The sequence below is a fragment of the Polyodon spathula genome, chromosome 5 (genome assembly GCF_017654505.1).
Source record: "Polyodon spathula isolate WHYD16114869_AA chromosome 5, ASM1765450v1, whole genome shotgun sequence".
Lineage (NCBI taxonomy): Eukaryota > Metazoa > Chordata > Actinopteri > Acipenseriformes > Polyodontidae > Polyodon > Polyodon spathula.
The window spans coordinates 51,706,286-51,722,199 of NC_054538.1; the positions used below are offsets into that span (position 1 = coordinate 51,706,286).

General features: G+C 38.0%; 1 protein-coding gene across 1 annotated transcript in view; it reads right to left on the reverse strand.

The window, feature by feature from the left end:
• LOC121316043 (polypeptide N-acetylgalactosaminyltransferase 2) overlaps positions 1 to 15,914 on the reverse strand; it is a 118,460-nt gene that overhangs the window by 8,562 nt on the left and 93,984 nt on the right. The window contains exons 10-13 of the mRNA XM_041250745.1: positions 14,695 to 14,798; positions 11,677 to 11,803; positions 5,172 to 5,264; positions 4,978 to 5,061 (exon numbers count right to left, since the gene is read on the reverse strand). Coding sequence (XP_041106679.1) covers positions 4,978 to 5,061; positions 5,172 to 5,264; positions 11,677 to 11,803; positions 14,695 to 14,798 — 408 coding nt within the window. The remainder of the gene's footprint in view (positions 1 to 4,977; positions 5,062 to 5,171; positions 5,265 to 11,676; positions 11,804 to 14,694; positions 14,799 to 15,914) is intronic.

Below are 15,914 nucleotides of genomic sequence, written 5' to 3' on the forward strand. Positions count from 1 at the left end.
CAAGTTTTGAGGGAGCATACAATTGGCATGCTGACTGCAGGAATGTCCACCACAGCTATTGCCAGAGAATTGAATGTTCATTTCTCTACCATAAGCCGCCTCCAATGTCGTTTTAGAGAATTTGGCAGTACGTCCAACCGGCCTCACAACCGCAGACCACGTGTGACCACGTCAGCCCAGGACCTCCACATCTGACTTCTTCACCTGCGGGATCATCAGAGACAGCTGATGAAACTGTGGGTTTGCACAACCAAAGAATTTCTGCACAAAACTAGCAGAAACCGTCGTCTCAGGGAAGCTCATGTGTGCGTTCATCATCCTCACCAGGGTCTTGACATGACTGCAGTTCGCCGTCGTAACCAACTTCAGTGGGCAAATGCTCACATTCGATGGCCACTGGCACACTGGATAAGTGTGCTCTTCACGGATGAATCTCGGTTTCAACTATACCGGGTAGATGGCAGACAGAGTGTATGGTGTCGTGTGGACGAGCGGTTTGATGATGTCAACATTGTGAACAGAGTGCCCCATGGTGGCGGTGGGGTTATGGTATGGGCAGGCATAAGCTACGGACAACGAACACAACTGCATTTTATCGACGGCAATTTGAATGCACAGAGATACCGTGATGAGATCCTGAGGCTCACTTTCGTGCAATTCATCCGCCGCCATTACCTCATGTTTCAGCATGATAATGCACGGCCCCACGTCGCAAGGATCTGTACACAATTCCTGGAAGCTGAAAATGTCCCAGTTCTTCCATGGCCTGCATACTCGCCAGACACGTCACCCATTGAGCATGTTTGGGATGCTCTGGATCGACGTGTACGACAGCGTGTTCCAGTTCCTGCCAATATCCAGCAACTTCGCACAGCCATTGAAGAGGAGTGGGTCAACATTCCACAGGCCACAATCAACAGCCTGATCAACTCTATGTGAAGGAGACGTGTAACAATGTATGAGGTGGTCACACATTTATTTTGAGACTGGTTTTCTGATCCACACCCCTACTTTTTTTTTTTTTTTTAAGGTATCTGTGACCAACAGATGCATATCTGTATTCCCAGTCATGTGAAATCCATAGATTAGGGGCCATTGAATTTATTTCAATTGACTGATTTCCTTATATAAACTGTAATTAAGTAAAATCTTTGAAATTGTTGAATGTTGCATTTATATTTTTGTTTAGTGTATATACACACACACACACACACACACACACAACTACCAGTCAAAAGTTTGAGTACACCTGCTTGAAACCAGGTTTTTCATGATTATGTATGCTTTTAACTGTATAAACTTGTCTATAAACACTTAATATTTCATTATATGATATATGTACTGACAATCATAAGTGAATTGCATTAAAAAATTTAATTTTTAAATGAAAATGTAAATCTTGTCAATTTCAATGAAATGGTCACCCAAAGCAAGGGGATTTCAGTCTGAAGCCCAAGTCAGTTAAAAGTCTGAAATGTGTATAACACTGTGTTAGAACACTGGCCTAAGTATAAAAGTGTCTTTGTTAGATGTTCTCTGAGTTAACTAGCATGTTACCTAATTAACCTTTTGTCACCATTATTGTTAACAGGTGAGGGTCCGTGATTACTATAAATATAGGTAGCATAGGCACAAGTTTGCCATTTGTAAGGGAGCAGAAAATGGCAAAATACGCTCAGTTAAGCAAAGAAAAAAGACTGTAATTACTTTAAGAAATGAAGGTCAATCTTTAAGACAACATCGCAAGAACTTTGCAAGTGTCTATACCTGCTGTGGCCAAGACCATCAAACGATTTGAAGAAACTGGCACTCATGAGGACCGAACAAGGTCAGGCAGGCCAAGGGTGACCTCAGAATCAGAGAACAAGTTCATTCGAGTCACAAGTCTGCGAAACTGGTGACTAACTGCCCCTGAAATACAAGCTCAGCTAAATGCTACTAGAAGTACAGACGTTTCAACATCAACTGTTCAGAGGAGATTGCGTGAAGCTGGCCTAACTGGAAGAATTGCTGCAAAGAAACCATTGTTAAGAGTGCAGAATAAGAGGAAGAGACTTGCCTGGGCCAAAAAATACAGAAACTGGACATTGGTCTTATGGACCGATGAGTCAAAATTTGAAATATTTGGGTCCAACTGCCGAGTATTTGTAAGACGCAGAGAGGGTGAGTGCACAAGTTCTGTATGTGTGGTTTCCACTGTCAAGCATGGAGGAGGCAGTGTCATGGTCCGTGGTTGCTTTGCTGGTGACAGTGTTGGTGATCTTTACCAAGTCCATGGCAAGCTCAACCAGCATGGCTATCATAGCATACTTCAGAGGCATGCCATTCCATCAGGATTACAGCTAGTAGGGCAGTCCTTCATTCTTCAGCAAGATAATGACCCGAAACACACCTCAAAGTTGTGCACGAACTCTCTCGCGAAGAAGGAAAGTAAAGGACAACTCAATCTAATGACCTGGCCTGCCCAGTCTCCAGACCTCAATCCCATAGAACTTGTATGGGACAAACTGGACAGAACAGTCAAAGCAAAGCTACCCACAAGTGCCCTACATCTCTGGGAATTGCTGCAGAAGAGCTGGGAAGACATGTCGGGTGATTTCCTGCTGAAACTTGTTAACCGAATGCCTCGTGTTTGTGAGGCTGTTATTAAGGCAAAGGGTGGCTATTTTGAGGATTCCAAGATTTAGAGACAATTTTCAATTTTCTTGAACATTTCTTTGATACTCCTTATATTTTGTTTTGTATATTGTAACATGTGTTTTCACTTTCAAGTATTTACAGAAACGTATACGATATAAAACACTGTCAATTATGAAAAAAACCTAGTTTCCAGCAAGTGTACTCAAACTTTTGACTGGTGTATATAAATATACACTCACACACACACACACACACACACACACACATAGAGACGTGTGTATATATGTATGCAATAAGGCCGCAGAGACCATCCGTATACAGATCCGTATGGACGAATATATGGACCCCCGAGAAGTCCATATATTCAATGTGTACGGATGCCCTGAAGGGCCTTATTGCATTTATAATCCAGGTCAAACAGTGGATTTGAAGAAAACCTGTTAGAGCTGAACAGACGGGAGGAATAAAAATAAATACGACATCTCGGATTTCAGTAATTTTTCAAGGTATGTGTCAGAGGGCTGGAGAATGTGCGGAAGTGTCTATGTTTTTGTATAGTGTTTATTAATCGCTAAAAAAATACATTATTTTAAGTGACAATGTTGTGGTGACTGAGTATAAAGATAGCATTTTTTTTGTTTTGTTTGTTTTTTTGCTATCTTCTAGTTCATTTAATTGATCTTCATCCATATTGGCATGTCTACTTTCTATTTGGGGATTTTGCAAGTAATTGGTCACTCAGTTTCACAGTTACAGCTGGACATCTGAAAATCGATTAGTATTCAACATATCAAATATTAAACATTTAACTGTAGCTAATGCTATTAAGTTAGTGGATAAATTGTTCTAGGACTAGAATACAACTTCCTGTTTTGGAGTATGCAAGGAATGTATTTTGTTTGTTGAAATGTGCAACTCAAAGGAGTTGCCTAATAAATGCAGAGAATTTGATCATTGCCCCATTTCTGAGTTAATTTGAATATAGAATCAATTGAGGTTGACAAAGGTCAGTTTGGTAGATCACGGCTAAACTAACACAGTAAAACTCATTTGATAAATTAGTTATTGGAATGTTGGATTCCGTTCTGAATGCATTTTGATATGAAATATGATTGATTACACAGAGAAATGAGTACTGAAAATACCAATGCAAAAGTAGACACTGTGTGATCAGCCATAATTAATTAGTATTAAAAATAATATTTATTAAAAGTAGAAAAAGCAGCACTGTGAAATTTAAAGTTCATAATTTTCCCTAAAGCTATTATACAACAAATGTTCCTAAATATTTAAATGCTTACCTGAAAAACAGTAAATTCCAAATTATTTTCAACATCAGTGAATTATCAAACAAAATTAAACAAAAATAAAAAAAATGTAAAAACACATGAAGTGTCTCCTTGCACTAGACAGAGTGGTATTTAGCAGAACTATTTCTGACCTTTGATGCAGCTGGTGTCTTTTTCATTGAAGACATTTGAAAAGAAAACATACAGCTCTTTTTAATTAAAAAAACGGGACATATCTACTTAACCCAATAGCTAGGAAAAGATAAAACCACCTTCACATGCTTGTCATGAATACAAAATATTTGCAAAATACGGTTTTTCCATATTTCCTGAAACAATTTAGATGAGGAAATCCACAGTTTATGTGCCATCTGATTCAGTATGCTACAAAAATAATTATACTGGGTCAATGTCAGTTTTGTGTAACTAGCAAAACACATGTCATACAATACTTAAACTAGATAAACAAAATAATACAAAACATACAGTATAAAAATGACTAACTCAATGTAAGCTTTGAGCTTTTGGTATTCACGCGCTTCAGCGTGTGACACCTGCTGGTGAAAACTACTTCCACAGTAATCTGTAACAAACCGGTTTCTAGTCAGATAACAACCTCCAGCTCCAGCGTGCAGAAAATGCAGGGCAGGTTAACAAAACTGCATATCACACTGACTAAACTTTATGTCCCAACTTTCCAAACATTCAAAACGCACTGCCAAATCTGGACCTGTTTTGCTTTTCTAAAGCTATTTACAGAGATAGCCACCAGAACTGTCTTTGAAGAGCAACAATAAGCTCAAGCTGGGTCAATTAACAGTAATGGGTTGCTATAATCTAATTGAATGTGATCAATGGAGGACATGGCTTACTGGACTCATTGTTAGCATACAATGAGCTAATCTGCTACATTAACTTCCAAGTATAAAATAACAGCTTTGTGTTTATCTATTCTAATTTGAGGCACATTTCATTTACTACCTTGTGATATGTTGTAGATTCTTTTGGGATATCACTGGAAAATACATGCATAAGAAATAGCACCCACCTAAGTTCCGGGTAGACGTTTTCCAGATACCATTTAAAAGGTTTGCAGCCAAGTCTCTTTTTCATGTCTAGCCTGCTCTGGATGCTGAAGGGTAAAAAGAAATAAAAGTTGTTGTTCAAATATGTTTCTTTAGAAATGAGCTTCAGAAAAAACACTTGGAAAAGAATCCTGACAGCAACCACAGTGCCACTTACTTCCCATAAGGAACATTTCGTGCTGACGGCACTGCTGCATAATAGAAATTTTTAAACTCATCCATCCAAACCTCTGCTGCCCTGCGGGTGTTCCTTAAGAGGACAAAAAAAAAAGGATTAGACTTAATACAATGCCATTGACAGAATAGGCTGTTTTTGAATTTTGAATCCTAACTAAATCATTCTGGACTTAGCCAAGTCACTTTAACATCTTTAAAAAATGGGTTTTAAAAGAATAAAAACAGGAGGATACACTTTGTGACCCAAGGCTCAAGTGAAAGTTCAAGTCAGGACAGTCTGTCTACCTGTACATTGCATAAAAATGAGTTTTTGAAACAGGAGAGACCATTTAGCTGAGAAAGACAATGCTCTAGTTTTACACCTATACCAAAAGTACGAGATTATCTTCTTACGTGTGAGACTGGTTTGGACTATTGATACTCCTTTTATTTACATGAAGGTACAAATTTCACTCTGATGCAATATCTCTTTCAAAGTGTAAACTAGATAATACATATTAAACTAGACAATATAAACATTTAAAAAAAAGGATGTCAATTACACTTCTAATAATTTACAGAGCCTCAGTATTAACTCTAAAAATGTTGAAATATGCCATGCTACTTCCCGCTTAAATCACTGTGATGATCACACAACAGTGTAGTTAAGCTGCCCTGCATCATCTTCACACTAGAGGGTACTATCTGGCAAGAAACTGGTTTGTCACAGATTACTACTGAATTGCAGTGTTTCACCAGTGGATTTCACACTGATCCTTGCGAATAACAAAAGTGCAACGCTTACATGGAGTTGAGTATTTTTTTATTTATTTTTTTTTTACTGTACAGTGCGATTGCGGTAACAGCTCTAATATGCCAAGGCCTACAGTATAATCAGGAAGTGAAGCAATGTCTTAGCTGAAGAGACGGATAAATGCAGTACTCTATAGCCCAGCTGAAAATAGTTACGGTGATATTATATAAATGAACCACAGAGGCTGTCAGTAGGTGCTTTGGGGCTAGAGCTGCACATTAAAAAATACGGGATGAAAACAACTGCCAGGAATTTTAACATAAGCTGGCTAAAACGATGCCCAATAGTAAAACAAAAAAATGTGGTGTTAAAATGGGTATGCACATAATCACCGAGTATTCGTCAGAATCTGAAACTGAATCCTGGATTCAGTGCATCCCTAATCAAACTGTAGTTTTAAAAACAGAAATCTAGCAAGTTTGCTAAAATAAAATGTTTTCATTTTATAAAATGTTAAACTACCCGCAAATATAATATTTTACACATATACAGCATAGCATATTGGCACTTTATTTAGGATAGCCTAATTTAATATAATGGGACAAACACAATTTCTAATAAGGTGTTAAGCAGACAAACCTTGTAAGTCACTGCGTTGGTTTCTAATAAACAGTATATTACTGTACCTGTAAACTGTTTTTGAGTTATTTAAATGTCTTTTTATGTGAAATGTACATAAAGTGTAATGTACAGATAAGTGAAGGCGATATTAAAAAGATTTGATCAAAACATGCATGTAAATTCACTTTGATGCGAGTGGGTGGATGCAATAAATAAATTCTTTGTGACAACTCCCCTTCCCATCAAACACCAAACCCCTCCCCCCGAAGTGTGAATCGCTGCTTGACTAATCATCACAAAGCAACATACCCAGTTCCCAACAACATGACATCACTTTGGTTTTAAAGAAATGATACAGTAGGTGTGTGACAGAAATGGGGCGGAACTCTGGTGCATTAACTCAAAGGAAGCACTTTCCAGCTGGACTACAATTCTCTGTCTGTCTGTTAACTACGCATCGCATCACTCCTGCACCTGTACACTGCAAACCACTTTGCCACAAGGTAACATTAAAAAGGAGAACTGGCTACTTTCAGTCCCAAAATACCTGAAGGATGGTTTTCCAACAGTTGTCAGACCTTTCATGTTTACGACTGCCGAGTGATATATATATATATATATGAGAAAAGGAGCTAGCAAGAATTTATATCGACTCATGAACAGCAAGGGAGAGAGCGTGAAATTTAGCCGAAACAAGGGACTGAATCCCGGGAAAGGGCCGGTGGAGAGCTGCCAGCTTCGCATGGCTCACGAGGCAGAGGAGGGGACTTAAATCGGTACCTAGGCTAAGACAGAATTATAGGATTAAAATAAGTTAAATTATTTCAAAATATGAAATGAGAGAAAAAGTGAATATTCAACTTCTCTGTAGTTATGACTTAAAATCAGAGCTCACTCCTCAGACAGCTGAAAGAAATGGGGCCAAGCCACTCGTATTTATGTGGCGGAGATGACGTCTCACGGCGACGGGCTCTTTAAGGACCAGCTTTGATACAAGTACTGAGGTTATCACATTCAGTAATGGTTACACTTCATACTTCAAAGGGAACTTCAAGCAATTCAATACATGTTTTAGGAGTAAATAGGGACAGTCTTCTAAAACAGTGGCACAGCTCACATCTGAGTACTTGAGGTTTTTGCCCAGTTTGCAATCGGCACCGTGATGGCAAAAATATTTAAGTAGTCTGCTATTGTATGTTGCACTGGAAGAATAACTATAAGCTTTGGTTCAACATAATGCTGGTTCATTTTTCTATCTGGGGAGCAGCTGTATAATGATACCTATGGCATAGTGCTTTAAAAACAATATGAACTAAGCCATTCCCTACCTGCAAGATACAGTAGTGTACGGAAATGTGACAGTTCTTCCTTAATAAAACAATTTTGTGTGAAAATCAGCGAGATTGTAGTGACTGCTTTCTGGATGAGTTATTAATTATGTTATTAATTGTAAGTTTTACATTATGTGCATGTCTTTTATAGTTAACTTTTTTTTAATCATGTTTAAATCATGTGTGAATGTGTTTTTATAGTCAATTTAATGTGCTTACTAATTCACTTGCTTTAATATGCTTTTATATTAAGGTTCTATACAGTATTGTGCAAGTTTTGAGGTTCTTTCATTTCCCATCAGCAAAACCAGTTACGTGCAGTTTTGCATAGCCTAACACGACTCAGTCACAGACAGCTGTCTGAGTTAAATGCCAAAAGGCTGGAGATTAGCAGAGATAGTGTGAGATGGGGGAGAGGAACTGAAAGACAAGATGGATGTGCCCTGCTAGGTACAACGTGGTATGCAGCCCCCCCTTTTCCACCGCAGAGGGAATGTGCAATGATAGAGTGGAAACCCCTATCATTGGACAGAAGTAAGACAAATCGGAGTGGAGTCAACAGTTGTTTACAAGGTATAAATACCCAAAATTGTAAAGTTTTGTCAGTGTTTTCATCTCTTTCGAATTGACTCCATGGATGTCCGTGCTTTCTGATACAGTTTAAATCATGTGCTTATATGATTGTATTGGAGGTATACCTTTCTTGTATATTATGAATCAAAAACCATGTAAGCTTAATTTTTTCGCTACAAGATAAAACGCTGCTAACTTTCTTTTTGCAATTTAAGGTCGTCCAGGGTTCTCCAAAACATTTTCCCATTCAGGATCCATGACTCTCAAATAAAAAAATGAAGGATCCAAAAAAAATGTTGGGGGTCCCAGTAAAGTACAAAGTCTTAAATTAGGGGTAAAACTGTCAATAAAAAGTGCAGGTAATCGTATATACAGCCAGGTGGAGTAAATCTCTGGTTTATTTATATATTTTCCTACACGTAACATTTAAAATTTGCGCGCCAATGAATAAATACTTCTAAAACAGGTGTGTCCAAACTTTTTGCATTGAGTGCCAGATTGACTAACATGCAATGAGCAGCGGGCCACAGATATATAACCTGTTTTACATAGTGTGCACATGTTATATATACACATTGTTAACAAATTTACATATAGTAAACTATTAGTATAACTCACCATTAAGCGGTTGCTTACAATGTTTTAATGTGAGCTGTGCAACAGAGTCTTGGACTTGAGTATCTGGGTGATGTCTGATGTGAGATTTGTGGGTGAGAGTAGCAGTATATCCCAGAGATGGGCATTGGTTAGACTTGATCTCAGGCGATTCTTGTTTACTTTTATCATAGAAAGCATCTGTTGACTATATATGTTGAAACAAACTCGTAATTTTTTTCACGTGTCGTCTTAATTGGAGGAAATGGGTCTTGTCCAGACACTTGTAAAATTCTGCCAAAGGCAATTCTTGATGGCGGCTGCGAAGAAGGCATCACACTGCAGTTCAATGAGTTCCAACTGCAAGTTCTCAGCTGTTTAATCAATATTCACTGAGAAGGGGCAAGATAAAATCAGAATGTTCTTGTCAATCACTGAAAAGTCTTCAAAGCGCTTGTTGAACTCTACAATTAAGGCTGATATAAAATCGACACGCATTTCCCCTTTGATTCGGGGGTACTTCCATTGGAAAAACTGTCAATGACCGATTTTAAATGATAGGAAGTGCACAGAGTTGTGCTCTTTGGCCTGCTTCTCAAACAGGTGGAGTTTCATTGCAAAGGCTTTGACCGTTGAATGCATTGTGAAATGATGGCGATTTTCCCTTGGAGGCTGGTATTCAGTGCATGAAGTTGTGCAGTGGTATAAACTAAAAAGCCAAGGTCCACTAACCATGCACGATCTGTGAGGTAATTAAGAGGATTTTCTTTTTCTAGTAAGAACTGCTCGATTCGATACTGAACCTTTACTAAGCCAGCAAACATGGGAATGATACATTATGTCACCATATTCAGCTTCCACCAGTGAGGAAATTCCTTAGTTGCCTATGATTGAGTGCTCGTGACCGAATAAAATTGATTGCCTTTCCCAATCTGATCACTCTCGCACGTAGGACTTCCTGATGAATAGTGCAATGCAGTTTAACAGCATGACCACCGGCTTCCAAGACTTTTTTGCAAATGATCGCTGCTGTCCAGTTTCGCTCACTGATCATTGCTGGGGCACCATGTGTTGTTACACCGCATAACTCCCAAGGCAAATCAGACTTTTGAAGCCGAAACTGCTGCGAACAGATTGGACCACCTTGTTGTTCCACAAAGGCTCTGGAGATCAAGGATCTCTTCAGTGATACTGAAATTCATGGGGTTTCCATGCAAGTTTTTTTTTTTTTTAACTCAAGACATTTACACAAGAAAAATCTCTCGTGTAAAATGCTTTTTTGGGTTTCCGTTGGCTCAGTTTATTTTATTTGAGTAAACTGGGCTTTTCACCCGAGGTCATGCAAATGAATGGGAAAGGTGGAGGCTGATATGTAAATTAGCTATACATAAAATACTCATGCTATTTTTGAAGATTACTAGTGAAATTTTGTGAAAATGTGGTTTCCTACACGTAAACATGAGCTGGCTCATGACATCCAGTTCACCTACTAGATTTATTAATGTGGAGGGCAGACACGCGTTGTCTTTGGACATAGCTGGGATCAAAAAAAGGACGGGAATTAATTCAGTTAGACATTTAAGCAGCAAGGGTAAATTCCTGGTCAGAGATCTCGTCGCCTCCCAGTTCACAGCTACCCCCTGTCTGCCAAGCTCCGAAATGCACTCTGTGCAGCCTCGGTGATGACAGCTGTGTTCCTCCAAACAGTGAAATTGTCATCGGATGAGATCTTGCGGATGCGCTTGGTGTAAGAAAAGAGTAGCTGCTATGGAGAAGCGGGGGCACAGTAACTGGTTATTATAATACATTTATCAAATTGCTATTGCCAAAAAAAAAAAAAAAATACTTATTTTCTGACCCTGTGGGCACAAAAATAGTCACCCTCATGACAGCAAGCCAGTAACAGTAACCACACAAGACCATTTATACAATTCATGTACAGAGGTCACTTTTGCTTTAAAAAAACCAAAACCAAAAAACATTTTCTGGACAAATAAATATTTGTTTAAAAAAAAAAAAAAAAAAAAAAAAAGTTTTCTGAAAATAAAACTGAAAAAGGACAAACCACTATACAGACAGACACAGTCTTAATATTAAACAGGAAATTAAAATAATGTTAAACCTACAATAAGGTAATACAATAGTATATTAAAACAATATTTGTCTCCCTAACAAACATGTACAAAAAAGAGGAATTACAGAGATCTGCACAACACCAGGGACACAGGGGTGAACCAAATCACCCAGATAATTTGGGCCTGTAACACTATATATGGGAGAAATCTGAGTTTTGTGTCCATGCAAGAGCAGATTTACTGAGAAGCTGCAGTTTTCCCCACTTTGTGGAGGCCAGCCAAAAGAGATTTACAATAATAAAACGATGATCTAATAAAAGGCATGGATAAGGGTATGTAGTTTTAATATTTCTCAGATGAACATAGGAAAACAACCTCCAGACAAAGTTAAGGTGGTACGAAACTTCTGAAACATGCATAAAATGTATTCTCACATTTGTGGTGAAAGGGGGTAGGAGGTATGGTAGTAGTTGTGTTTACGTGGACAAGATATACTGTTTGTTTGACCAACATTTCAGATATATTAGCGCACCCCCTTCAACAGGATCTTCTACTAACCTGGCAAATACTGTCCCACTGCCTCCTGGGAAGGTGTAAGGATGTTGTTTGCGGAACACATGGCCTACCCGGCTACAAGGAATGATTTCCAGACTTCCACCACATTGCCATACACGAAACGAGATCTCTGCAACAGACAAACCGAGAGCAGACTTGCTTTACATATCCCTGAATAAATTCACTATAATCATAAAACCTAGCAAAAAAACAAAACAAAAAAAATCTACTACTTCCTGTAACTGTTTATTGTTCTTAATTGTTTTTATTTCTCCCACAAATGTTGTCTTTCCTTGCTTTGCTATTGTGATATGGGCTAGTCTGAGACTACCAATTCATTACATGAGCAAGATTTTAACCCAGGTGAAATATTACTGAACTAGACACCTTCACTAGCATGTTAAAATCATTTGAGACTGCCTGTGAAGGTATCTTGTACCATTTGGACCAAAATGTGAAGCTGAGAACCAATTTCACTCTGGCTTACAGAGTTTAAATGCCAGCGCAGTTACCACTTCACCCCCTAGACCCCCATTCTAATACATCTTGCATGACTACTAGCCTGTTCAAAAATGAAGTACTACTTGGGTAAGTGGCAGCTGCCCAGCAACCCAATAATGAAATGAAGAGTATCATAACCTTGGTTCCCTGAAATAGAAATGTAACCATTACTGTACGGGTGTTTATCTCCTAAAGACCCTGAACCTGAATAGATATATCAAAGCTGCATGCAGTGCCTGTGATGCAGTCATGTCCGCCCCTGAGGGCATACAAGGATTGCCCACACAGATCACAGCATCATTTTTCTTTCAAGCCTACTTCAAATACGAAACGTAACCATTACCGTATGAGTGAGTGTACCAAAGCCGTTGCAAGGGCAATATTGCAGAATGACTGGAATGCTACAAGACTAAGCTGAGAGGCTGCCCTGTGCATTACCATTAGGAACCCCAGTAACAAGCAGCTAGGGCTAAAACAAATAAGGGAGAAACTTGCCTCTCTATGCCTGTGTTGTAAGGGTTGACTGAGAAGCCGGCCATAACACTCTTGTTCCAAAACCAGGGTTTTGAGGATCCACAACCTAAGTCTGCAGAACCTAGTAAAGGTATGGGGCGTGGGGGTAGCTTTTAGTTTAATTTACGGGTTTTCCTGAGTGCAGAATGTAGAAAACAGACAAATGAGAGTGCAACATTGTATTAAATAAATATTGTATAAAGTTGTAATAAAAAATAAACTGGACAAAGATTACAATTACTATTCGTAATTGCATTAACATTAATAAAGACTAGTCACCTACTAAAATGTTGCACCCTTGTTTTCTCATTCGGATTTGGAGGATTTAAAAGCCCATTTAGTTTCACAGCAAAACACAGTGAATTTAACACATTTTATTATTATTAATAATAATAATAATAATAATAATAATAATAATAATAATAATAATAATAATAATAATATTATTCTGTTAATACAGTACACATTTTATTTCACAAACCTAAACAAACTGAAATGCGTTTCAATGATCGCAGATTAAAAGCACTACAGGCATTACTACTAGTAAGACCAGACTGGTATGCTGTAATAGCAATACCGTAATAATAAGAAGGAGTATAATCAGTTTAACTTATGGGGATTGGCTGTGAAACATTTAAATGGGCCTTTAAATCCTCCACATCCTTACTTTCTCATTTAAACGTGGAATGAAGAATGAGAATAAGAATTTTTCTATTGATTTTAATACAATTACAAATAGCGATTGTAATAAAGTGCATCTATCTCAGAAAAATATATTTGAACTTTATTCAAGATTAGTTGCTTATTTAAATGTTGCACCTTTACCAATGTCACAGCTGTTTTATGCGAAGAGATAAATAGGAGTGCATGCCTGAGTACATTTGGAGAGCGAGTAAGTGACAGAGGCTGTATCAGTGAGAGCGAGAGGTAGACTGGAATTTAGAACAGAGAGTTTTTATTACTTTGTTTTGCTTTGCCGTGGTCCTATTATTTATCTGTCCTGTGCTAATAAACTGCTGAATTCAGGATTCAAGCACAAAGATACTGTCTGTGTGGAGCCTGCTTTCATTTTACAGGTGATGTTACAATATGTTATTTATATACAGTCCCAGTCAAAAGTTTGAGTACACCTGCTTGAAACCAGGTTTTTCATGATTATCTATGCTTTTAATTGTATAAAACTTGTCTATAAATACTTAATATTTCATTATATGATACGTGTACTTATATAAGCTGACAATCATAAGTGAATTGCATTAAAAAATGTAATTTTTAAATGAAAATGTAAATCTTGTCAATTTCAATTAAATGGTCACCCAACGCAAGGGGATTTCAGTCTGAAGCCCAAGTCAGTTAAAAGTCTGAAATGTATATAACACGGTGTTAGAACACTGGCCTAAGTATAAAAGTGTCTTAGTTAGATGTTCTCTGAGTTAACTAGCATGTTACCTAATTAACCTTTTCTCACCAATTATTGTTAACAGGTTAGGGTCCATGATTACTATAAATATAGGTAGCATACGCACAAGTTTGTCATTCCTGAATGTAAGGGAGCAGAAAATGCCAAAACTAGAATAAAATAACTTCGGACGGTGTCATTGCAGCCTGGGGGGAGAGCACAAAGTCAGCCGACTTACGTTGCTTGATCCCTGGGAAGGAGCGACTCAAGCCGCTGGCTTCACGCAGGGTACACGGTCGCAGCAGGACCTAACAAACAGGCTGTAGTGCACAAACATGGGTAATTAGTAAAACTAATACATCAATTATTTTTAACATTACATATAATGTGTGTAAATACAATAAATCGGGGGCGGCATGACTGAGTAGCGTTGTTACATCTTATTCAGGTTTCAGGTCTTCAGGAGGTAAACACCTATTCAGTAATTGTTACATTTCGTACTTGAAAGGGAACCTCAACCTCTTCAATGAATGTTACTTCTGGACTCTAATGAAATCAAGCACAACTTATTTCACTTTGTCCTGTGTTTGAATTACCACTCCACTTACCTAAATTTTCACCACCCCAGACATCCATCATCATGTCATACTTTCCCCGTTCTTCAAAGTAGTCTTTGTCCATAACAAAGAGACCACCAGCTATCATTGGTGTCCTAAACACAGAAAACAAAACACGATAAGGAAAGAAATATAAACAAGCCATTCTCCAACAGAAAAATAGTAATTTGTCTGGACATTATCTGCAGTATTCTCATAATTTTGCCATGAGAACATTATGCACCATAGTTAACCATGGTCTGCCATTTTTTAAAAATATAATTGACCATATCTATGCGCTTTTCAATGCTTACCTTTATTTATCATGCTTTCACTATGTTTTATCATACTTTGCAATGTTTTTACTATAGTACACTTTTATGAGGGAAGCTACAACAATCTCAGAATATCTGTGCTGGGAAATAAACAAAAGAATATAAAAACTGTGGTGGCAGTTTGCTCATTTGTATACTTTGTATTACCGTATTATGTGGCGCTGCGCCATTTGTTTTAAATCGATCAAAATAACTGCATCCCTAAAAGAGGGCGGCCTTTATTAATAATACTATGCTTTACAAATGCTGTAATATTTTATTCCTTGATTTACGGCATTTTTGAAGAGACGGTGTGAGAAACTGCGATCTGCAACGCTATACTCTTGTGTGTTTTGGGGCTTGTATACAGTACATTTACTGACAGTTAACAAGAACCTATTAGGCGGGAGTTGGGAGGTCAGGGAGTATTGAATCAGGAGTGTGTATTGGTTGCTATGAGGCAGGACACGAAGACGAGAGAGAACGGCAGTTGAATGTGATGCAGTTATTTTTCTTAATGAAAACCATTACCTCTGAATAGCGGTTCGATTTCTGTTAGAACTAAAATATATATTACCAGGTTATTTTTTTTCTCACTGTAATTTACCTGATTTTTTAAAAAAATAATTGCACAGGACTGAGTAAAATTCCAATTGGGGAAAAAAAAAAAAAAACTAAACTCCCTACAAGATGATAACTTCGGGCCAGCTTTCGGATAGCGCTAGAGTGACCGGCAAAGCTCCAAGTAAGTTCCTCTGAGTTTAAGTTCTCACAATGCATGCTGAGGGAGAGGTAAAGAAAGCCGTTATTTTATCCCCTGCTGTGCTGGATGACATGAAAGACTTCTGTGCTGTTAGTAGTTCATCTTGGGTTGTTTTTCAGGACTGTACCATAAAATACAACGTGCTTACTAAGGTC